General features: G+C 36.6%; 1 protein-coding gene across 2 annotated transcripts in view; it reads left to right on the forward strand.

Annotated features, from left to right (window-relative positions):
* Nucleotides 1-26,314, forward strand: part of Hmgcll1 (3-hydroxymethyl-3-methylglutaryl-CoA lyase like 1) — a 110,675-nt gene that overhangs the window by 56,125 nt on the left and 28,236 nt on the right. For both annotated transcript variants that reach the window (XM_057767464.1, XM_057767465.1), the window contains 3 exons: nucleotides 926-1,074; nucleotides 8,772-8,835; nucleotides 11,282-11,470. In XM_057767464.1, the coding sequence (XP_057623447.1) occupies nucleotides 926-1,074; nucleotides 8,772-8,835; nucleotides 11,282-11,470 (402 nt within the window). The remainder of the gene's footprint in view (nucleotides 1-925; nucleotides 1,075-8,771; nucleotides 8,836-11,281; nucleotides 11,471-26,314) is intronic.

The following is a 26,314-nucleotide window of genomic DNA, read 5'->3' on the forward strand; positions in this document are numbered from 1 at the left end:
AAAGCATGGTGTAATAAGTTACTAACACCTGAGATTGGATGACAAACAACTTTGTGCTGCATTTGTAAAATGAGCCCAATAATAGTTACAGGAGGTCTTCAGATTACAAAAAAATGCAGGCAAAGTTCTGTTCTAACATTCCTGGCAAGGAATTGTGCTAATTATTTCTATTAATGAAATAGAATTTTCATTTAATTTGTTCAAAATTCACATTTAAACAGTGGAACAAAAACTAAATGTTAGAAAAAGATAAATTCTTTTTCTTCTTAATGTATTGACAGGTGATCAGAGATGAGGGCATGTAAATCCTACTCAGTAAGTGAGACATTAACATGACATCTTACCAATGAATCTTAGAAATCTTGGAAGCTTGACTTTTGAAATTATTATTACAGTGGTCGTGTATAGTATGGTGGTATAACTACAACAAAGGGGCAAAGGGAATAGACAGCAAAATCTAAGTGATGAATTGGGGAAATATTTTCTGTTGGCAAGACATTCTCTGTTGGATTATAGGAAGAAAAGAAAAACAAGTAGTTTGTATTGCTCTCTTTCAACAATAGGTTTCAAAATAATCTTCTCCTTAAAAAAAAAAGCAGGCTTTAGTGGGGTTCAAGTTTTTCCCCCATAATTATGGTTAAAGTGTTTTGAGGATAACATGATGAAAGACAGAATTAACTGGTTCATCATCACTGTGTTCTATGTGTCTCATAATCTTAAGAATATTGTAGTCTGTGGAATATTCTTGTTACTACAAAATGGTTTTCCATTTCAAAACAGTGCAAGTGGCAAAAAGAAAGGAATCTGACTTTAAATCTTAAGGCAACATGAGAACACAGACATGCCGTTAGGCTAGTCCATCTCCTGCTACCATTCACAAGACTTTAGAACATGTTAGCATTGGGCTGTACACTGTGTCTTTCAGGTTGCTGCTGGGGCCACCGAGATAGCAGTTTTTGGTGCTGCTTCTGAATCTTTCAGCAAGAAGAATATTAACTGCTCCATTGAAGAAAGTATGGGAAGGTTCGAGGAGGTTATCAGCTCTGCAAGGCACATGGACATCCCAGTACGAGGGTACTCAAGAAACCCAACTCATTCCATTAGTATCTGTTTTTAGAGTTCACTTACAAACCACCATATATGAATATATATACATATACTATGGACCATATTTATTTATAGTAATCACTGTGTTTACATCTCATTAATTATAATTACCATGTTTCTAGTCCATGGAATATAGAATTGGATTGATACCAGGGGAGCTGGATGTGAATCTGACATTAAGATTCAGCTATCCAGATGTGGTTATGTGTTGTATCAGACTCACATGTGTCAGTAAATTAGAGCTGTTTCTGTAAACGCAGGTGTATTTGAGATCCTTAGGCTTTGCCTTTTCATGTAGGAACTATATTGCTTTGGATCTACATTGCTGGCTTTCATTATAAGAAATCCCATTAAGGGCAACAGAGGAGGAAAAATTGTCATAGATCAAAAAGCCAGTTTTCTCTTTTAGGAGTTTACATGGCTGCTCTGAATTGAAATATCATGTAATGTCATTCCTGAATTCACTGTCCTGGGACTCTTACAATAGAGCCATGTGCAAGCCATTAGAAAACAGGGTAGTAGAGAAGAGAGACAGGAAGATAAGGAGGCCATTAGCATGGTGGGACCAAAGGAAGGGAGGAAATCGGCACTTGTTTTCACCTGCTTCCAAGGTGAGCAGATGCAGCATAGATTTGGAGTTGTTCCAGCAATAAATTGTTTGTTATATTGAAGAAAGACAGTAGTTTGTTTTCTAATAATTATATAAATATTCAGATATGATGACAATACTATTCATTCTGGGAAATGGATTTAACTGTACCTTGTAATTCTTTTAGTTGAGGTGAGCAAAATCCATAGCGGCGGAATAATTCAACAATTACTAAGAGAAGATGCTTGGCTTAATGATCACCAGCACTGCAAATTTAATAATAATAATAAAGCATATCCTAGTTAGGGTTTCTATTGCTGCAATGAAACACCATGATCAAAGAGCCAGTTGAAAGGAAAGAGTTTATTTGGCTTATACTTCTAGATCTATTGGAGGAATTCAGAACAGGCCCTCAAACAGGGCTTGAACCTGGAGGCAGGAGCTGATGCAGAGACCATGGAGGAAAGTTGTTTATTGTTTGCTTCCCCTGGCTTTCTCATCCTGCTCTCTTGCAGAACCTAGAGCCACAAGCCCAAGGATGGCACTACCCACAGTGGGCTTGGCCCTCCCATATTGATCACTAATTGAAAACAATGTCTTGCAGCTGGATCTCATGGAGGCATTTCCTTAACCTAAGCTCCTTCTTCTTCAATGACTCTAGCTGTGTCCAATTGACACACAAAACCAACCAGGAGAATGTTAAAGACATTTTGAGGAAGGAAGTTGTGATAATTGGAGTTAAGCCTAGGTCATTTGGAAAAGAAACAGACAGAGTATACCACACCATGTTTTCTATTGAAATTTATCTTCTCAACTTTCTACCATAAAGCCTTTTAAAGAGTATCTAATTATCTTTGTAGTTTAATAGATAATTTTCATGTAAAGAGCTTGTAAAAAATTTAAATCCAAGATAATACACACCCATGTCATAATAATGTATTTATTTTAAGGTCAAATTATATAACCACAATAAAAAAGAGAGATGGTCTATAAACCTTCAAATTCAAATATCACTGAGTTGTTTTGCCTTTCTTACCTTTACAATAAATACCCTCGTCTACTTCAAAATGTGAACAATATTTGGAGGAGAGTGTTTCTCACTGGAAAGTTAAGGAAACAGTATAAAGCCGTATCAGTGGACTACTGTGGATATTTTATTGCAGAGTTGTAATGTAGACAAATGTGGGCTTCCCAACACACTGTTTATTTTCTTTTATCTCAATTTGAAGTTTATTTCTGGATTTTCCAGAGGATTATTCATTTTTAGAAATACAGCTCCAGCAGTGTGATCCTTAATTGTTTGAATACTTCATTTTCTTCCCTAACTTAGCACTGAATTTAAATATGATTCTTTTTTTCTGTTTTATGTTTGTATTTTATTTGTTCTTACACACACATACACACACACACACACATTTTGATCATGTTAATCACCCATTATTTCCAAATCCTCTTACCTCTTCTTCACTTTTGCATGCCTCCTCCAACTTCATGTCCTTATAAATGTATATTATAAAATAAAAAGTCTAGTTCAAAGCATAAAACATGAAAGATCTGTGTCTGGCCAGAGTGATATGGGTTGCCATTTTACCTCTGACATCTGAACTATGTGAGGCATAAGTGTATTACTCCCTTGTTTACTAGGAGCCTAAGTCATTTATCTATTTTCAAAAGATTACAAAATGCAAGAATATATATCTGTGAACGGCGTCTGTGGCATTTATTCTCAACTTTCCAGAAAAAAACTTAAAATGAAATTATGAGACTAAAGAATAAGGCAAATTATTAATTAAATAATATGAAAAACTCATAGATTTTATTTATGTTCAGAAAGCAAAGATAATTGTGGGATCTAATGTTTTATTCTAATAACTTGTTCTTATAATGTAACTAATATTTATTACTAACTAGACAGAGGTGAGGCATCAGGCTTTCTTCCAGTCACAATCAGTGCAGTCTTTATTTACCTTTTTACCTGTCAATCAAAAGCAACCTAAACCAAGTGTGCTTTGTTTCCAAAATATATTGCATCAGAGATACTAGTGATCTATTTCTTCAGTGGAAGACACTCACTGTAAAGGTAAAGGCGTTCCTCCGCTATACAACGTTTTCTAATTGGCTGCTCAGTTCTGTTGAGCATCCAACTTGGAGAACAGCAACCTCCCCAACTGCCAAAAACGGAGGGCAGTCTCCCCCAACTTTCATTCCAAGGAATGATTTATAGCCCAACACATTTATTCAAAACATTCAGTTTTCAACCTGAATTAGCCAAGCCATCTATCTAAATTGTGTTACACAGTTTGTATGTCTTGCTCTTGTTGCGCCTGAGGCTAGATGCCACATAGATTATGATCCTGACCTTGAAGGTGAGGGCAGCCTTATTTTAAGGGATAATGAGTCTCTGTATTCAGAGCTCTGCTTTTAGGTTTGCAGAGGGCAGCTTCTGAATGACAATCGAATGGCTTCCACCACACGGTCTACCTCCCAGGACTTGCTTGTGCATGCATCACCATCTCCTAGTAGCAGAAGATGCTTATAAAGCTACCCTTTACCTTCCACCATTAAACAGGCCTAGATTTTGGCCTGCAAGAAAACATGAAATAATTGGTTACTGAAATATAACTAAAACTGACATCTGCTTTGACATATTTTTTCATATGTAGAGTGTTTGCTTAGAGGTTAAAGGTTTATATTTTGTTGGAGGAGGAGCCACTTGTTTGTCCTGTCTGCCCAGAACCAAAATAACCACACAGAAAACTATATTAATTAAAACACTGCTTGGCCCCTTAGCTCTAGCTTCTTATTGGCTAATTCTTATATCAATTTAACCCATTTCTATTTATCTGTGTAGTGCCACATGGCTGTGTCTTACCAGCTAAAGTTTCCGGTATCTATCTCCTGCAGCTCCATGGCTTCTCTCTGACACTGCCTTCCTCTTCCCATGCTATAGGCCAAGCCAGTTCTTTATTCATTAACCAATAAAAGCAACACATAGACAGAAGGACCTCCCACACCAGTATTTCATATAAATGTATGTAACCTAACATCAGAGTAAAACAAGAGGCTCAGGTTAGATGGATGATGATAAGTCCCCCCCATCCTTTCTCTCTCTTTCTTCCTTCCTCCCTCCAGCTCTCTCTCCATTTCCCCCTTTTCTTCCTTCCTTCCTTCCTTCCTTCCTTCCTTCCTTCCTTCCTTCCTTCCTTCCTTCCTTCCTTCCTTCCTTCCTTCCTTCCTTCCTCCTTCCCTCCCTCCCTCCCTCCCTCCCTCCCTCCCTCCCTCCCTCTCTCTCTTTTTCTTTCTGATTTGTGTTTTGGATACAAGGTCTTGTTACATAACTGTCTGTCCTAAATTGCCCAGATTGACCTCAAAACTGTGTAACTCCTCTTATTCTCCCCCTACCCAGAATTATAGGAATGTACCACCATGTTTTGTTTTTCTTCTTTCTCATTTTATTGAAAATATTTTTTTTTCATATAATATATCAGATATAAACACAGAGACCAGAAGGAGTGGGGGATTTAATGGAGAGATTCCTTTTTTAAAAAACTCTATGACTCTTTGTTTTTTGGAGGCCTACCACCAAGATCCCAAGTAAATACACATGAAATCTTATTCTTACTCATGAATGTCCAGCTTTAGGTTGGCTTGTTTGTACCCAAGCTTTACTTAAGTTATTCCATTTACGTTTTGCTTCTGGGATTTTACCTTCCACTGTTTCTTAATATCTTTTCTTCTTATTTCATGTCTTGCTGTGTGGCTAGGTAGCTGGCTCCTTCTTTTCTCACTCCTTAATCTTTTTTTTTCCCTGATCCATTTTAGAGCTGAGTATTTCAAAATCTCTCAACCTCTGCATATTTTCTGGATGCTGGATCTCTGTTTTTATTTCCATCTGTTGTAGGAGAAAGTTTCTCTGATGATGGCTAAACAAGGCTCTGACTTATGAGTATAGCAGAATGTCATTAGGAGACATTCTATTACTACATTATTTCAGTAGCACAGTAGTATATGTTTTATCCTAGGTTACTGGGCCATCTAGTCTCAGGTTCTTTGTCACCTAAGCAGAATCAGGAATGGATTTCATCTTGTGTGCTGTGGGACACACAAGCCAAGCTAAAGGTGGGCATTTGTGAGAAAGAATAAGACTAAGACTTCATGTGTATTTACTTGGGAGCTTGTTGGCAAGCCCCCAAAGAACAATGTTCTTGTACTCTATAAAGATTTGTCACTTGTATTGGTTTAATAAAACACTGATTGGCCAGGCAGGAAGTATAGGCCGGGGTGACCAAACAAGAAGTATAGGCAGGGTAACCAGAATAAGAGAATTCTGGGAAGAGGAAAGGCTCAGTCTGCAGTTGTCACCCAGACACAGAGGAAGCAATATGAGAATGCCTAACTGATAAAAGGTACCAAGACATGTGGCTAACACAGACAAGAATTATGAGTTAATGTGGATATAGGAGTTAATAAGAAGCCTGAGCTAATAGGCCAACCAGTTTATAATTAATGTAAGCCTCTGTGTGTTTCTTTGGGACTAAAGGGCTGCAGGACCGGGTGGGACAGAAACCTCTGTCAACACTTGTGCATTGGACCTTAAGTAAAATCAACTGTCGTTTTGTTACTTCCATAAGCTTTATGCCATCATTGCACTAGACTATTGTGCAGGCAGGTCATTATTGCAGATCAAAGGATTTGTAGTTGGGTTGGTGTTTAGTTTTCTCCTTTTACCAAAGAACAGACTACCTTCCTGTGCCAAAGATGGTAACACATAGGGGTGAAGGCTCTTTACAGGTACAAACTCACCTTCTCTATGTTTCTATTATTTGGTGATTTCATTTATCATCTTCGTATATATTAGAAGTTTCTACTATATTAGGTTACCATACTGCCTGTAAAATGACCCTTAATTTTATCCATTTCTTCCCATATTCCCTCTCTTGTTCACATGGACTTGAGTTTTGTGCATGGTGATAGATGTGGATCTTTTACATTCTTCCACATGTTGACATCTAGTTACACCAGCACTATCTGTTGAAGATGCTTTTTTTTTTTTTACAATGTACAATTTAAGTATCTTAAAGTCAGATAAAGATATAGTTTGTGGAATATTGTGTTTGTTTTGTATGAATAACTCCATGCATAAATAAGTCAAAGAAGGCACACACAAAATTGAGGAAGGTCCTATGAAAATAAAGTTCAGCAGAGGTGAAACCAGAAAACTTTATACCTTGGAAGCCCACTGGTGAGAAATGAATGAAAATACCCATATAGCGATTTAGGTCTTAGGAGCAAGCAGGACAGAGTCACGGCCTAGCAACAAACTGAATAAGCATGGGATGCATGTTTTGAACAATTTGAATTTACTGTTGTTTATTGGCACTATTTTTCTTATTTAACTTAATGAAAAGGAAAATATGAGGCAGGCTGTGGTGGCACATGCCCTTAATCCCAGCACTTGTAAGGTAGAGGCAGGCAGATCTCTGTGAATTCAAAGCCAGCCTGATCTGCAGAATGAGTTCCAGGATAACCAAAGCTATACAGATAAACCTTGTCAAAAATATAAAATATATAACTGTCACCTTAGATCTTATTAGGTCTTATATTTAGTCACATATTACTGTTTGGAACTTAGAACAAACGTAATCAATCAGTTTTTGCACAATACTGTAATAACCATTTGGATTGGAATGTCTCCTCTTTTATACAGCTTTCTCTAGTTCTATGCCATTTTTCTCATGTATCTTGGTTACATTTTAAGAATTATCTAAAATGTTGATAAAAGTTTATATAAGAACTGGAAGAGCAAGCTACATTTCAACAAATTTGAATTCTCCTTCCTTGTCCTTTAAACTGTGTGATGGACTTGTTAAGTAGCTTATCTATTCCATCCTTAAACCTAAATTTTATGTATATTAATACCTCCAAATGAAGCTACAGCTGACAATCAGTGCGTACTAGCCCACTCAATGTGTATCTAAATTCTGTTTGAAATTTCATTTTGGGTTTTCTAATGAATCACAGCTTAGATCAATGAACATGTTAGTATGTTCTCTTTGCTCCTACCTTCCCTCTGATGGCCACTTTATGAAAACTTGATTTCTATAAATCAAATTTCATTTTTCAGGACCTTTTCTGAATATTCTAAGTGCCTCAGAATCTTTTTGAATCGTCTCAAAGTTTAGCCTCCTTTGTAAACATAGCGTGTGCTATCTAGAAGCTTTCTTATCCTAGATCAAGAATTGTAGCTCCAACCCCACTTCCACCACGCCCCACTCCCTGGGTGTCTTTCTTCACCCTGAACACAAGACATATGATGCATTATTTTAATACTGCATTGTAAGAGTGTCTGAGGATGTTTTGGTAAAATGGGGTTGGTGATAAGCTGAAAATAGTTACAATAGGCTTGTCATCAAACTTGATAATAACATGGAAAGGAATCACCATCTTTAAGTGGAAATGAATTGCTGAGGAAGCTCACAGAATGTCTTATCCAGAACCTTTAAACCCGTTAGACATTATTCTATTTGAAACAAGTTAGATAAGTTCATGAGAGAAATAAGGTGGATTCTGGGGTGGTGACTGCATCCTGAGGTTGGAAATGAATAATGGCTCTATCTTATTTGTTGTCAGAATATCCAGATATGCATGGAAACTTCATTTTTGCATGTCAGCTCTATATAATTCTAAAGACTTGGCTATATAGATATGCAATTTATAACATTCTAAACAAATATATTTAACTAGTATTTCCTGCTTTGAATATTTATATGATGCTACAGTACAGTGTTTCTCAAACCCCCTAATGTTGTGACCCTTTAGTACAGTTCCTTGTGACCTCCAATGACAAAATTATTTCTGTTGCTATTCCATAACTGCAATTTTGCTACTATAATGAAGCATAATGTAAATATCTGCTATACTGCATGGTCTTAGGTGATCTCTAGGAGAGGGTTTCTAACCATCAAAGTGGTTAAGACCCATAGGTCAAGAACAACTGCTATAGCTTGATGTATTTTTGTTATTTATTTGGAAATTTGGAAATGAAATACCATATTGTTCTCTATTTTCAATGTAGGTATGTGTCTTGTGCCCTGGGCTGTCCATATGAAGGAAGCATTGCACCACAGAAAGTCGCAGAAGTAAGAAATATCTCCAGCCTTTATGGTTACTGGTAAAATGATGAGTATTATTGGTAAATTTAGACAGTTTATTGTTTATTGAATTTCAGTAGCAGAGACCAAAGAGACTTATGGCTGGGAAATTTTCACTGAAGATGTGTTTTGTTACATAGCTAGTCATTTCATTTCAACATAGGCCTATCAGCTTTAACTGTTTAAAGGTGGGTGATAATTGAGTCATGATTCAGATACTTTAAAGAGTAAAGAATTCTGTCTTGCTTGTGCATGACCTTGGAAAAGAAGTGCTTTCCCACATCCTAGCACAGTGTCAGATAGTTGTGCACACACATGTGTACTGCTCTTTTTCCTTCATACTTACATAGAGCATGTGTTTCAGGGTTTCTGTATGTTTGTGATCTTCATTACTATACGGGCTATGTTCTTATGACGGAAATTTATGAAAATAGATTGTAGTCATTAAGAACCTGCATATTGGCTTATTAAATCTACTTATTGTATTCTAACTCTTTCTTTACTAATAATTCATATCAGTGAATGTCAAATACTCTCCTTTGGAAATTAGTTTGGAAACTTATTTATAGATGAAGCATATTAATGTAAACTTTTGCTAAGATTGTAACTTTTCTTAAATTTTGTAATATAACACTGAAAGAGTAAATGTTACATCATTAGTAAACCCCAAGTTATGTAGATAGAACTTTTAGTCCAGTTGAAGTAATTCCTTTTTTGCTCACTCATTGGAACTATGAAGATAACTGAAGATTTTTCAAATGAAGACTAGCTCATTATGTCTTTTATTAAAGGTCCTTGATTACAGTGGCAAATGTATTAGGAAATGATGAAGCTTAGGTTTTATATCACTTTACTTGCATCCAAGACTGTGTTATGCATCTGCACAGACCATTATACATTGTCTTTTTAAAGGAATATTTCCAAAGAACTTGATTTTGGGTCTTAAGACTTATGTCCACTTCTTGGAAACACCAGACTGTTTGCACTGTTCTATCATGGAAGACCTACATACTCATTTTTTTTTTTATATCATAACAACTGGGGTGCTGCTGAAGCCTTGCAGACAGATTAGAAATATTAAAAAAATCACGATCAGCAGCCATGCTGCAGAGGTCTTTTTGCTAGCCTAATACATTTTGTGAATTTATTCTTTTCTTTCTGAAATGACTATTTGAAACATGATTATTTTTGCAGACGCTCAGCCTTCTTCACACTTAATGCCCCTGTTCTTTGCTTGCTCTTGAACATTTGACTTTTCCCTGCTTTGGAATGCTCTCTTCCTTTCACACTTCACTGATTTGGAACCCAGTAACCTTTGTGTGTGTGTGTGTGTGTGTGTGTGTGTGTGTACTTTTCCAAACACATTTTAGACTCTCCCCTCTCACGCTTTTCAAGTTACTTCATTTCAAGGTACTCACACTGCCTGCCCTCTAACTGACAGCTCTAGGCCAGTGACCACTGTCCTTTAGGCTCTTTGTCCAGAGTTTTATTTTAGTTTGATTTCTGCATATATCTATGATATTGACAAGAAAACCCAAACAAACAACCAAACAAACAAGTGGTCCTGGTCCTCTCTGCTTTCTCATCAGCTACCACAGCCCTGGAATAAGGTGATTCTGGACAAGCACAAGTTGAATAACAAAATGCCTTTTCTTTATTTTATTTTGCAGCCAAGAATGCCATGGTTATTGTAAGTATTGAGAGCATACTGTCAAGGCTTTGGAAAGCATTCTAGATGGGGACATTTTGTCATTTTTATTTGGCAAATTAGTAATTGAAGCACCAGTAATTTACTCTCGTGATCAACCCAGTATTAAAGGGATGATCTGAGTGAGAGCTAATAGTCAAATCCATACTTGTCTGATTATAGAACCTCTGCCCAAATACCATGCTGTCTTTGCTCAGCCCACACTGCTTTCTCATTGCAGCATTGGTTGTTAGGCTGGAAGATAACTCGAAATTTATCTGACGTGAGCACCTTCACCCATGAGATAGAACATTTAAGCTAGGAATAATAAGTGATTGTTATTGCTAAGCTACTTAACATCAGAACTGAAATTACTGTTGGTGTCTCATGACCTCTGATGTAATATCCAAAGAAACACTACTTCCTATGTAGACTTTCAATACTTCTTTTCAATTACAGTTGAGAAATTTATATGAAATTACAGTTTAAACATGAATAGATAGATGGGTGGGCATATATGAAAACAAACTTGAACAGACAATATAACAACAATTTCATCCAAAATATTGATCTAGGGTTTAAAACTTAAATGACCATAAAAGAGGACCGGTAAACTGAAGCAAACACTTTCCACGAGCAAACTCATCATCGCTGTAATTTTTTATCTCTAGGTGATGCTTACTCACGACTCACAGGGTTGGAGTCAGCTTATTTCCATTTTCTTACCAGCGGTTTGCCTTTCCGCAGGTCTCAAAGAGGTTGTACGGCATGGGCTGCTATGAGATCTCTTTGGGAGACACGATTGGAGTGGGCACCCCAGGCAGCATGAAGATGATGCTGGAAAGTGTCATGAAGGAAATCCCTCCAGGGGCTCTTGCTGTTCATTGCCACGACACATACGGACAAGCCCTCGCAAATATCCTAACAGCTCTTCAGGTATTTGTAGTCTCGTGCTATGGCGTGCTATGTTATAGGCATGTACAGTTATCTATGATATGAGCATGTTGAGAGTTTTAGTGAAATAAATTTATTAAATGCAATGTAATGCTTAAACAATATGTATTGTATAGTTTATGTTAAGATTCTATAAGTATGATGTCTCAACAAAGCTACACACATGAAATATTTGTAAATGCTATATAATTTTTTAGGAAAATGGAGGTCTCATTACTATTTATATGATTTGGCCAAATTGGTGGTCTTTAAATTTTAGAGTATAAATTCTACTAGATCTATGACTTCTAATTTCAATGTTTATGTACCTCAACTATAAAATTTAATGCACTTGAATATTATGACATGTTGAGAAGTAAAGACACAAAACAGGAGCATGCACTGTTGTGATCATGAAACAAGTGATCTTTTGCTAATTTGGTTGCTCTATGATGAGTATATGTGGAGTGGTAGCAGATATTGTAGTCCTCAGTAACTCCTTTTGTAATCTGTAAAAGCTCTAAGAACCTGTGATTATATATTCTGTCATACCCATCCTAATATAGATAAGCTCTATGTATATATGGAAGGCAGAAGACAGAAGGGAGGCAAGATGGCCTGGGAAAGGAGTGGTATTCTTCCAACTCCATAAAATCCAAGCATTTTTCTAAAGTTTGCAAGCTCACATTGCATGCACACACACACACTTAGGAATTGAACGTAAAGCCTATGTGTGCTAGGCAAGCACTCCACCACTGAGCCCACAACCTTGGTTTTAATAGAACTCTCGTTTATTTTAATCAAATAGATTCCTTTATGTGGTTTAAGGAAAAAAATATGTAAAAAAGTTAGAATACTAAAAACCACTAAATTATATGCTATTCTAAGTGTGATTATCTAAAGAATAAATTTAAATGATTTTATTTTAAAATTTTCTTAATTGTATGAAAAAATAAACTCATTTGATATCTGTACAGCTAAAATTTTGACAGAGATAATACTATTAGAGTTTGGTAAGACTGAAAGCCAGTTTGTAAATTTTAATGTTACAATTCCAACATGTACAGGTATTGACAGATGTTTAGAGATAATGGGAGGAGCTTATTTGACTTGTGTTCTGTATGTGAGAAGAAAAAACGATTATCTCATGATTTTTCAGGGTATGTGCTCCGAACACATGCCTAAGCTTTTCCCACAAGTCTGATATTTACTCATTATTTCTATTTTTCACATTATGAGTAGTAACTTATTTATATAATATGCTTATTAGTCTATGGATGGTAGTTTATTGGGGATAAAGGCTTATAGTGTAGAGTCTGAGAATATAGACAAAAGTCTTTATTGTCTAGGTACTAAATATTTTTATATCTATTGTGATTTTAGTTGTTATATATTGCTATTATCTTATATTTATATTAAATATTTAAAACATTTAAGTAAACCACAAATTACATAAACAGTAGTGTTCTCATGTAATGACACTAGTGCTGAAAAGCTGTTGTCTCCAAGGAATCTGGTGGTCATTGTGATGCCTTAATGGGAGGATTAGCCATGTGCTTTGATGCTGCTGTTATCAAACATGTATGTTGCTAATATAGAACAATACACCACAGAAGTCATGTCTAGTATTATAAATATATTGTAAACTTGGCTATATAATTGTATAAATATGGTGTTTACAGCCAATATTGACAACTAAAGTATGCAAATATTTTTGGTTTATGTATTTTTAAACTCTTTCTTCCTTTCTTTTCTGTGTGTGTGTTTGATGCTGACCATCAAACTTGGGGATTCCTCATATATGCTAGGCCAATGTTCTAATATTGAGCAGTAAGCCCAGCCCTACTGCTGCTAAAAAGCCCACTGAGAATTAGTGCAATATTATGCTTGTACAACCTCATATATTTCATTTTACAGAATCAAGAGGCCATGCAGAGTGATCCACTCTGTGGTTTGTGTAAATACATTATATGATGCACAGTGATGGAACCTAGTCACAATGCATTTCTCAGAATGCCGTTATATTTGTTTGTACTTGTTAAAATTAACCTACAGAATAAGAAGAAATAATTCCCAGGGATGTGTGTGTTTCAAGAACATAAAAAATAATCAGAGGCAAATATCTTGGGAAGATGGGGTGAAAGATTAGATTGAGGTTTAGAGAACTTGATTTGTTGAGTGGCATACTCGGCATTCTTTGCATACGTTGGGGAACCTTGGAATCCCGTGCTGGTCATATAGGGGAACATTATACGTGTTTGCATCCAAGCACGTGGGGAACATGAAAAAACCCTTATGTGCCCAGGACTCCTCAAAAGAACACACTCTTAATCAAAGGATAAACAACAACGGCACGATTCTCCCCATGCAAGGAAGATAAGCATGCTATTTTTCATGGCATTGACTATAAATGGAAGATAGACAGAAGTCCTCTCTTTGTGCATCATAAATTTTGTAGCCCTCATGAGTTTTGAGCTTGGCTTTACATTGAATTTGAAAGATGAATTACTTTCAAATAGTTGTGGATCAGTAGGACCCTTCATTTCTAAATCACATTCTGAAAGGATTCTAATGTATTTCTGTTTAAGCTAAGCTCTTGGCAATTTATGTGTGTGTGTGTTCATTAGAAAAGAGGTGGATATTGTAGTCCTCAGTAACTCCTTTTTTAATCTGTAAAAGCTCTAAGAACCTGTGATTATATATTCTGTCATACCCATCCTAATATAGATAAGCTCTATGTATATATGGAAGGCAGAAGACAGAAGAGAGGCAAGATGGCCTGGGAAAGGAGTGGTATTCTTCCAACTCCATAAAATCCAAGAACTTCATTTATAGTTTCAGTGTAAACATACAGATTAAAAAGTGTTACAGAAATTTGTGTATTAAGAAATATATTGTGCATAAATGAACTATTGAGAAGATGGTCAAAAGTGGAGGTGAGCAAAGGAAGCTAATGTTTCAAAATTATTTATTTATTTTTCTTTTCTGTTTATCAGTTTTACTTTTGTTTGCATGTAGTTTGATGAGATATCGACAACCAAAGGAAGACACACACTCCCACTTTCTGGTAACTGTGCATAATTCAGACAATCTTTCAGTCTTTTATAATTTTAAATTCATTGAAGACAGATGGGTGTGGCATTGGGATGTCTCTGTAGACGAATGTGGGTGCTGGTCTTTAACAGTCCTACATGAAGAAAAATCTACCAGAGACTATTTTTAACCACAACTTTTAATAGAAAAGGCAGCAACAACAATAAAAGAGGCAGGTTTAAATTTAGATAACAAGAAACAAAAATCTTGGAAAAAAATCTTAAAGTTTCAGTGCAGGGGAAATGAGAGAGCCCAGCTTCATTAAGAACACAGCTAACCTTGGCTTCAGGAGGCAGTGGCCATACTTCATTTTAATAGAATCTTTGAAGTGGTTTCTAGTAAAATTTGTGGTGGAGGTGGAGTGGATATCATTTGCTTTAATTCAGGGGTGGAGAAACTGTTTGCAATGTTCCAAACTAGAAGTTACTATTAGGCGAAGAGACATGTACTAAGCAGAAACTTGGCTATCGTGGTAGGAAACAGAGGGGAGTGATAAAAGGAATGTCCCCCTCAGTCTGGAAAGCACAGTGAATCAACTACTAGAGGAGCCTTTCTTGGATTCTCAGGTTTTATGTGTCTTTTATTGCTTAAACATGTAACTCAGAGGACCACATGGGTATGTGAACATTAATAATTCATAATTATCAGATATTTTAATGTAGAGAAATTATTCTGATTATAGATACAAGTGTGGGATATTTATAACTACTCAAAAGCAATAGAGCAAGAAAATGAGGTGATAAAATGTACAATAATTTAGTAATGGAAGAAACATACATAGACCTATATATGTGTCTCCAATTTTATGTTAAAAACTGAGTTTTACTCTGTTCCATATTCCCCAAGTCCCTAAATAAAACACCAGTTTAACAAATTGGTTAATCTACTTAATATAAAACAATTGCTCATTTTTCTCTGTTAAAATGTTTTGAGCCTTCATAATTGGGTAAAGTAGGGTAAAACGAATAAGATCCAATGCTACAAATAACAGTCACATGTTAATTGCTAGCATAGAGACAGAGCAGAAAGGCCAATATTTCTCATGAAGAAATACTACATGCTTTTTCTTAAATTTAATAGACCTCTAGCTAGTGTGCCTTTCCTTATAATGCTTTCCATATGTTTATTATTCTCTTTTAGAAAGACTAAATTATTAACCTAATTTTACATCAAAAGCATTCATGGTTTTATGTAGACTCTTACTAAACCATGTTAAAATGCCACCAAACTACAAGTTTTTCTTATTGTAATTGGTTTATGTGGTTCTCAAAGAGGATTTAAAGCGATTTCCTCTACTACCTAGCCAAGTCTTTCTCTTTTTTTTTTCACTTCCTACTTGTTACAAAGGATGTAATTGTGCAAAATTGAGACAAGTCACAGAATTTCCAGAAGAATTTCTTGATAATGGTACACTTGGTTGGCAAACTCGCGACACTCAATTGCGATTACTGCTTTAGCCAACACTCTTAACTTTTAGTGTGTATCTTATATAGAAGCAAAGACACAGTGCAGAACATTGGGTAGCAAATATATTTATAAATAAATGCATTATATATTACTCATTCATTTGATGCATTTTAAACAGCTATGTAAACAGATATACAACAAAGGAAAGGATGCAGGGGACTTCTAGAGTAAGATGGGAAGCTTCTTCTGCCATTTGCAAATAAGAAGTGGTAAGGCCACAGAGGAGAGCCGATATCACACACACACACACACACACACACACACACACACACACACACACACACAGAGAGAGAGAGAGAGAGAGAGAGAGAGAGAGAGAGAGAGCTATAGAAGTTAAGAAGAAGTGACAATACAGTTACAGATCCCAGAGGGTAAAAAAGTCACCATCAAAAAGTAGGAAATGTCCTGAGGAAATTATTTAAGTAAAGGACTAAAGGACAAATATGGAACTTCATTATAGAAGACCAAGAGAGCCTCCTCCATATCATCTCATTGTTAAAAATCTGTGCAGCAGAAAGATGCGAGACATGTGTGCTATCGTGAGAAATCTATTAGAGTAACACCAAAACTTCAGCAGAAAATTTCAGGCAAAGAAAGAAGAGACAAATGTATATCAAACCTGCCAAACTACTGCTGTACCCAGAATATTGTTTTTAAAAACTGAAGGAGAAGCAAAGACATTCCATGATAAACAAAAGCTAAAGCAATTTATAGCAAACAACTAAGTCAGCCCTGCAGAAGAAAAGCACACCAAGAAGAGAGATAAAAATCACAACCGTGAAAGCCTGGTAAGACTAAATTTTTTTATTTTATTTTTAAACAATCATGTTTTACATACCAATTCCAATTCCTTCTGCTTCCAGTCCTCCCATGCCCCTCTATCTTCTGTCCAACCCAAATCCATTTATTAATCAGAGACGGTGAGGCCTCCCATGGGGAGTCAACAAAGTCTGTCACATCACTTGAGGCAGGACCAAGGCCCTCCCCCCTGTATCTAGAGCAAGGTATCCCTCCATAGGCAAGAATAAATCTTAGTAAAAGAACACTAGACAAAAAGAAACTATGAAGATTGAACAATATATTTTTGAATGATTGGTTGGCTACTAAAGAAAACAGGGGAGAAATGATTGTTTTAAAATTCCCGCAGCAAATTAAAATGAAACGTGAATAATGAAAGCCTGTGAGACACAATGAGGGCAGTTATAAGTAGGAAATCTTTGTCTCTGTGTTAGTGCATCCTTAAAAAGATCTTCAAATAAACAATCTAGTCGTATGGTTTTGGTCCTAGAAAAAGAAAAGTAGCCAAACAAGGACTGAATGGATGTAGAGAACTATGATTAGCAGTGCAGAGATACACTTAAAGCACAACACAAAGGGGCAAACAACAGAGAATTGGTTCTTTGAACGTGACAGAGTCAACAAATGGTTTCACTAGTCCAAAGAAAGTGCAATTTAATAAAAGTGGAGATAAACCATAGGGCATTTCACAGATTTTGTCAGAGAATAATTAGAGAAAATTTTGGACTATGTCAACAAGTTGAAAAACACAGAATAGATAAATTTCTAAACACATGTGGCCTATCTAAATGAATCAAGAGAATGCAGATGACCAAACACAGTCTGAGAAATAATGAGGCTAAAGCAGTAATGAAAAATTTCACAAGAATATTCCTGGAACAGATAGATTCACTGCCAGTTTCTAGCACCCCTCCAGGGAACTGACTCCAATATGATTTTTCCAGAAAAGCTCTCAAAAACAACAACAAAAAGAAATGATGAAGACAAAAAAAAAAAAAAAAAAAAGAAGGAAAAAACCCTGAACCAATTATTGTAATGGATATAGATACAAAATTTTTCAATGAAATACTTGGAAATTTGATTCAATAGAACAATTAAATGATCTTCTGTCATTATTAAGTGGATTTAAATCCAAAGTTGCAATGAGGATTCAACAGATAGAATATATTGTATCTCTTTATGGTAAGAGTCTTGAAGGAACTGGGTGGGAAAGGACAGCCCATATAGTATTGCTATTCTCCTCAACAGGCAGTAACAAACTGCCTCCTATGTTCTTAATTTTATACCTTATTTATTTGAATTTATTTTAAAAATTTTATTCATTTTACATACCAACCACAGTTCCCCCTCCCTCCCCTCCTCATACCTTGTTTATTGAGAGACTGGATCTTTCAGGAAGAACTGTGGCTCACCATGAGGCTGCTTTATTATTGAACCCCAGGAATTCACCTGTCCCACTTATCCAGGGCTGAGATTACAAGACTTGCTAGCAGGCAGGACCTTGTACCTGAGTATTGGGGGCTAGTCTCAAACTTCTTAAATATGCAAAGGCCTCCCCCTGTGTTCTGGGATTCCAGGGATATAGTACCATGTGAGGCTTCCACGCTGCTTAAGTAGTAAGAACAAAACAAAACAAAATTATGCCTAGGACCGCGATTTCACAGGCTTCTCCAATCTTCACGTTTCCTGAGTAATTATGTGTACTCCTCATAGCATAAGACAAAACCATTGAAAAATAATTTATTTAATATGAAAAGTTATTAGTAGGCAGTTATTCTGTTTGAACATATTTAAAAATTAAGTCAGTACAACTTAAATTTATAAGCTGGGGTAAAACTTGATTGTTACATAAGCCCATTAAAATAATTTTCTGAAGAAAACGATGTGGCTAGAGAGATGGCTCAGTGCTAAAGAGCGCTTGCTGCTCTTGCAGAGGAGAGATACCTTACAAGCATCTGTAACTCCAGGTCCTGGGGACCTACCAGCATCTGCACACATACAGCAAACCCCCACACATCACACATATACACATAATACAAATAAAAATTAATATTTTGAAAAGTAAGATGATTTTTATTTCTATAAAAATGCCTTTCTTATCTATGTACCTATTAGGATACAAATTAGCATATGGAAGTCAATCAGTAAATACTTTGATTCAATGAGCAACCTGAAATAATTCAGCACATTTGACCCAAGTAATTTGTACTGAAGAATCCGTTGCATGGTGAAGAGATTTAGAAAGAACTGGAAATGTTGGCTGCTTCTAGGGAGGGATTCCAGAGCGTGTGATTTGCAATTACTGAACTCTTTTACTGCCTTTCCAAGTCGAATTTAACCTTCACTGATACTGTGAAATTAATAAATACTGGTATTGTGCATTGTGAGGCTGCTTTCAAGTACTGAGCCTTTTTAATCTAACACCGCAAATTGCTTTCACCTCGTCAAATCGGGACTGGAAATAGTCTGACCATCTATGAGAAAATTATCCAAATAATAAAGCTAAGATATTCGTGCTTATTCATGTATAAAATATTAAAATGTATTTATTTTAAACATGTAGATACCTTGAGAAATTTCTTGGGAAAACTTTTCCCTGTAGGATGTGGAAACTATTTTTAAGACTAATTTTGTGAGGTTAAAAAAAGAAGAATGTGGTTTAAATAGTGTGTCTGAGAACTACTTCCCTTTTACTTTGCTTTCACAAGAGCTACAGAAAACTAAATAACGCTCATTGCTCTTGATGTGATTTTGCTCCAGTAAGCGTTCTTGGAGACATTTGTTTATATAACCCAGACTTACTGTTTTCAACCGAAAGTCTGAGCCTATATGAATAGATTTTCTGTAAAGACCAAAATGTATTTGCTTCTTCTTTTAGAAATTATATATATATATTTTTATTTTTCATGTGTGAGGATTTTGCCTGCCTGTGTGTCTGAGTACCATGTACATGCCTGGAGCCTCTTGAGGTCAGAAGAGGGCATATGATCCCCTGGGACTGTACTTACACACAGTTGTGAGCTGCCATTGTGGGTCCTGGGAGTAGAGCCTTGGTCCTCTGAAAGAGCAGCCAATGTTCTTAACCACTGAACCATCTCTCCAGCACTCATTTCCTTTTGCTACACAGACATATTGGAGCACTTCTCCTTGAAAATAATGTAAGAGTTTATATCCAGTGACCATAGAGTATATTAGTATGCACTTCCGCTGTAAGAAAGACAACATGATTTTAGAAAGATAAGAGGTTAAGCCAATAAAGCATGAATTTTGCATTTCCACAAAATAAATCATTTTTATTACTAAGACATCAGTCCAATAAAGATAAAAATACAAGCCTGAGTCCATTCAATGGTGCTGGCATGTATGTTTCTAGGACTGATCACTTGGCATTGGATAAGCAACCAGGGGCTCATCCCTGGGTATAGTAATTCTTATTCTCACAGTCATTAACGGCTTGTAACCTTCATCTAGATGGGGCCACCCTCTGCACTGGGATGCTAACCAGCGTTGAAATTGTTTAGGACTTGTTTAGGCAGGCCTGATACAGTCTCCGAGCAGACTTCCTGGTCCTCTGGTTCTTATCACATTTCTGTTTTCTCTTCCACTAACTAGGTCCTCTGAATCTTAGGTGCAGAAGTTGTTTTGTGTTATAGCTGTGATGCTCTGCTACAAAAAGAAACTTGGTTGTTGAGGGACAGTCTAAGTTTATGTGTGGGTGGAAGGATACATATTTACAATATAGTTCGGAATTAGACTGGGCAAGCAAAGCAACAGCAGTAGCTTCTCCTGTGGGATCATGCCCTTACCAGCTACATTTAGCTGGCTACGTTTATAGTGTCAGGCATGATTGCCCCTCCCCCCCCCCCCCCCGTTAAGAGACTTTGGTTCTAATTAGACAGCTATTGGTTACCACCAAGATACTATCTAGATAAATGGATGGAATTAGAAAATATGTTGAGCCGGGCGGTGGTGGCGCACGCCTTTAATCCCAGCACTTGGGAGGCAGAGGCAGGCGGATCTCTGTGAGTTCGAGACCAGCCTGGTCTACAAGAGCTAGTTCCAGGACAGGCTCCAAAACCACAGAGAAACCCTGTCTCGAAAAACCAAAAAAAAAAAAAAAAAAAAAAAGAAAATATGTTGAGTGATATAGCCCAAACCAGGAAGATAAACAGCATGCATCCCTCTCATCTGTGGTTCCTATCTCCCCTTCTTCAGGTGGGAGTATTATACCTGGAGTAACTACAGAACCAGGAAAGTAAAAAAGGACTGTGTTGGGGAGAACCCCACACAGAGAAATAGAAGGATATAGGGGATATGGAGGGGAGAATGGGATATGGGGAGGGAGCTTTGAGGGGGGGCAATGTGAAAAATATATAAGGAATCATTATTTTATGTTTATCTAAAATTATATGTGTGTGTGTATGTGTGTTAATACCTATATCTTAAAATGAAGTGACACCAGTTGAGGTGATAATAATCTCCCCAAGAGCCATAGAATGTCTTTAAAAAAAAAAAAGCAAATAATAACAACAAAAATCAAAAACCAAAACCTCAAGAATCAGGCATGAAAAACCTCCTTTTGAATTGTTGGGCAGGGGAAACTAAGAGACACCCAAACTAATATAAACTAGTTGTTGCTGTTGTTGCTGCTCTTGATCACCTACTTACCTTCAAGAATTAAAGGCAAGTCCCTGTTGCTGAAGATATCCCCCAGTGGACACAGTAGATTTTAATGCAGATGTACCTTGTTGATTAATTTAGCAAAAGTTATAGGTTAAAATGAGCTCAATTGAACAAGGGAGAAGACACAATTAACTTATATATGGCTAGTTATAATTATTTTTATTCTTACCCTCTTAAAGTTCAGACTTCCATGGCTGAAGAAGAAGGATTTACTTAAAAGTAAATAACTTGGGACTTAAGGAATGATTTATTGTTGAGCCTTGCTTAGCATGATCAATTTCCAGGGTTCAATATTCAATTTAAGTAAATAAATATAGATAACATTGTGTATTCTAATGAGATTCTGTACTAAAACAAATGAGAGGAGGTTAGGAATATGGTTCAACCAGGACAAAGATTGACAAACAACCATGAGGTACCTGATTTTGAACCCCAGGCCTATAACCTATATAAATCCAGGTATAATAGTGTGTATCGGTAATCCCAGTACACCTATGTCAACGTTGTCACAGAGGTAGCAGAATCCCCAGCTTGTCAGCCCCCCTAGCTTGGCCTTCGCAGTGACAAATAACAAGAGATTCCAACTCAACTCAAACAAGATACAAGCTGAGGAGCAACACCAAGGCTGACCTTTGGCCTCCACATGCATGCCATGGCACACATACCCCTGGATGCTCACTACACAGCTGTCATATAGACACACAGATTTTTAAGGCAGAAAATGATGTCTAAGAAAAAATAGTGGAAAAGGATATGTTGTTCCACGAAAATAATTAGGGAATTTATTAAACTTGTCCAGATTTTTATTAAAGGTCTGTATTTAGTGAGCCATACTACATGGGTTCAAACGTAAGCGGGCAAGTGTTATAATGGAAGCATATAGGCAACACCAATATATAGGCATGCTGTTAGGAGGGAAAGCCAGTTGTTCCAGTTTGCTTCTATTGCCATGATAAACACCAGCACCAAAAGCAAATTGGTGAAGAGAGGGTTCGTTTCATCGTACAATTTATAGTCTGTCATGAAAGGAGTCAGGGCAGGCACCTGTCAAAAAGGAATGCTGCCCCCAGGCTTGCTCTCCATGTTCTAAATTTACCTTCCAGATCCCAGCACCCGCAGTGTGCTCAGCCTCTTACATTAATTCTCACTTGAGAAAATGCCTTCACAGATTTACCTTAGGGTCAGTCTCATGGCAGCATTTTCTCAATTGAATTTCTCTCTTCTCACATGGTAGTAGTTAGTGTCAAGCTAACAAAAACCTAAGCAATACACAGGATATGAGCTTACAAGGAGCCTCTCAGCAGATCGTGTTCCGACTAAACAGTAAAGGCCGTCGTCAAGAGTGTAGAAACGCTGCAAATGGTTGTCCCTGCTCATCAGATCTGAGGTGAAATGCTCCCGCAGGCCCACACATTTGCACACTTCTTCCCAATGATGGTGCTATTTGGGGGAGATTGTGAAGCTATTTGGATAGGGTTCTTAGCTGGAAAATATAAGCTCATATGAATGAGATTGGAGGATTGTTTCTGGGTTTGACTTTTAGTTCAAATTGTCCCATACTCAAGCAAACACTCTGTCACCACAGCTGGGGGCTCTTCCCATCACCACGCCTTCCCTGACACAATGTACTGCATCCTCTGAACAGAGATCCTGAGTAAGTCTTGAATCTCTTCATCTGTTTTTGTTAAGTAATCTGTCACAATGATAAGTCACTAATAAAAGTCATTGGTACTGGGCATAGAGGAAGATGCTTTTAATCCCAGCATTCTGGAAACAGAGGCAAGCTGATCTCTTGAGTCTGAGGCTAGCCTGGTCTACATAGTGAGTTCCAGGTCAGCCAAGGTTACACAGATGAACCCTGTCTGAAAAAACATAACACAGCAAAACAGCAGCAACAAAAAAATAAAACAAAACAACTGATACTGAGAAATGGAGTATAAGAAACCTATCTATTTATTGAGCATTTGGAACTAGTTTGCTGGAGAAATGTGGAACATATTGGAACCGTAGACTAGAGCATCTGCAGAGTGCTACAGGCAGAGTTAATGTGCAGTTACAGAGGAAAAGCAAAAGAAAAATGCCAATAGAAAGGCTAGCCATGATGACCCAGGTTATTGGGTTTCAGAGGAGAATAAGGACTCCATCATGAAATACACTAAAGGTCTTTTATGCTATATTCTGGCAAAGAAATGGAATATGTTCTTTCTGTGTTCTGAAAGCTTCATTTGGGCTGCTTTCAGAAGAAATGAACTGTTTTGTTTGGCAGAGGAAATTCCAAGACAGCATAGTATTCAGGTTATGGCAGTTATTACTCATTTTATTTTGCAACATTTCCAGTTCTTCTGTGGGATATTCCATCACAAGTTAAGAAAAGCAACTAATGACTGTTGCATAATCTATGATCTGTGGAGAGCAAGCCCGATGAACAAGGCCCTTCTATCCATAACCTTTTTCTTTTGCTTAGATAATGTAGAGGTCAATCTGGTGATGGTCTCTGAGGTCCATTTTAGCTTAAGTAGACTTGAGATCAAGGCACTTACTTAAAGGTCTGTACAGTACAAGTCATTGACGTAGGCATGTAAAAGAGTTCAGTTACCGAACAAGGACACTGGCAGCCTTAGTCTTTTAGTTTTTAAATTTGGTAGGAGGATACTAGTGAGGAATGATTTTCTAACGGTGTACTTTCCCCTAAATATATTGAATATATCCATTTAGCATGAAAAGAATCTGACACGAAATTCCCTTTTAGCCAGTAACATGCCATCGGAAGCTTGTCTAAATAAAGCATGGTCTAGTGAACAAGATTTCCTCGTAAGATGAGTCAAAGAAATTGAGCCGAAATTTTTCCCCCACAAATTATGTGGAAGTTGTCATGTCACTGAAAGATAAAACATATGTAAACTATTTCCTAGACAATCCCCCTCCCCATGTATGTTATGTACCTGCACATGTGCACAACTGTACACATGTGCATCTGAGCGTGCCTGTGGAAGACTGAGGTCACTGATGCTTGTCTTTCTTGTTTGCTGTCCATATATTTTTGAATACAGGGTATCTCACAGGACCAGCAGCACTGTGGTCCCAGAGGTGTGCTGCTGTGTCTAGCATTTATGTGGTGCTAGGAATCTAAACTCAAGTCCTGGTCCACTCTATTGATTGACCCATGTCCCCAGGCCAAAGGGAAAAAGTTTGTAAGTTGCTTTAGAAGCAGTCATTGATGCAGAGATCCCCAATGTAATGTTAATGCAGTCATGAGGCATTCTGCTCCTCTCTACATTCCAAATTTATTTATTTTTAATTTTTATCTTCTTGAAAAACAAAATAAAATTTTATCATTTTCCCGTTACATTTCCTCTCTCAACCTCTCCCTTGGACTCCTCACAACCTCTCAGATTGACAGCTTCTTTTTCTTTAATTATTGTTGTTATGCACACATATACATACATATATAAATACAATCTTTTTATAGATTTTTTTTATTGAGCTCTACATTTCTCTCTGCCTTTAGAATCAATTTAAAGTATTGCTGATATGCATATGATTTCAGGTCTGGCCATTTTGTATTGGATAGCCAATTAAAGCACTCACCCTTGGAGAGACTAATTCTTCCTATCTCAACAGTCTTTTGTTGACTGTACTTCTTTGTTTGGAGGTGAGACCCATGATGTTTTCTCTCCCTCCACATTAGCATGTCTATTGAAACTGCCATTGTTTGGGTCTTGTTTATGCAATGATTTCTAGAAAAGACTGTTTCAGAAGACACTCTGATATTCTGACTCGTAAAATCATAGAAAGCTTTTAGATAGATCAGTGGAAATAGTCAGAAACAGTGATTGTAAAACTAATTTATCAATATAATAAAAGAAAAAGATTTATGATATCTCTAATGATTTAGAAAATCATTGACATTCTTTCCACCCTTAGCCAAGATCTATGTGCAATTTATACCCGAAGGGAAAATCGATTTTCTCCAAAGGAATGTCACTGGGTTATTGTCCACACTCCAGGACAATCATCTCCAGAAGTAACTGATCAACAAAAAATGAACTCCATGTGAGAGAGGAGGGAGGATTTTTGTTATGTTTTATTTTGTTTGTTTTACTGTTCTTTCAATGATTTTCAGTTTTAATTTCATTTTTAAGAGAGGGAGGGATAGAAAACAGGAAGTTGGCTATTGCCATGAAGAGGATCTGGGAGTACTTTGGGAGGTGATATGATCAAAATATAGTGTATGAAAGCAAAGAAAATTGTTGACATTCTTAACAAAGTAGGAGATTCTAACCAGAACAGAAGTACAAGACATAGACAGGAAAAATCTGTAATAAAAGAGTTTTCATTCAAGATATCCTATTTCTATACTCAAAATCTTCAAAGAGATTTAAGGAAAATTGTTAAAATCAATAACTACAACAAGATCATAGTACACAAGCACAATATATAAAAATCATAATATGTATGAGTATGCTTAGCTGCAAAAACTCATTGCAAGATGTACTAAATTTATAACTATGTAATCATCAAGATATCAAATAATAAGACATTTGTCTAGCAATAAATTTGATTTTTCATAAGTAAAATAATACTATGGAGAAAACTAGTATTTAGGTACATGGAAAGACTAAATTTCTGGTGTGGAAGACTTAATTAACATCTGAAGAAATGACAACTTTAAGTTGATCTATTTATTCATGCAAAACTTATAAATTCTGTGTCAATTCTCTGTGTAGGTATTTATAAGCAGATTTTATGATTGTTATAGAATGTCCTATATGACAAATGTCCTAATATAGCCATGGAAATATAGGA

This window comes from Chionomys nivalis, chromosome 4 (assembly GCF_950005125.1).
Source record: "Chionomys nivalis chromosome 4, mChiNiv1.1, whole genome shotgun sequence".
Lineage (NCBI taxonomy): Eukaryota > Metazoa > Chordata > Mammalia > Rodentia > Cricetidae > Chionomys > Chionomys nivalis.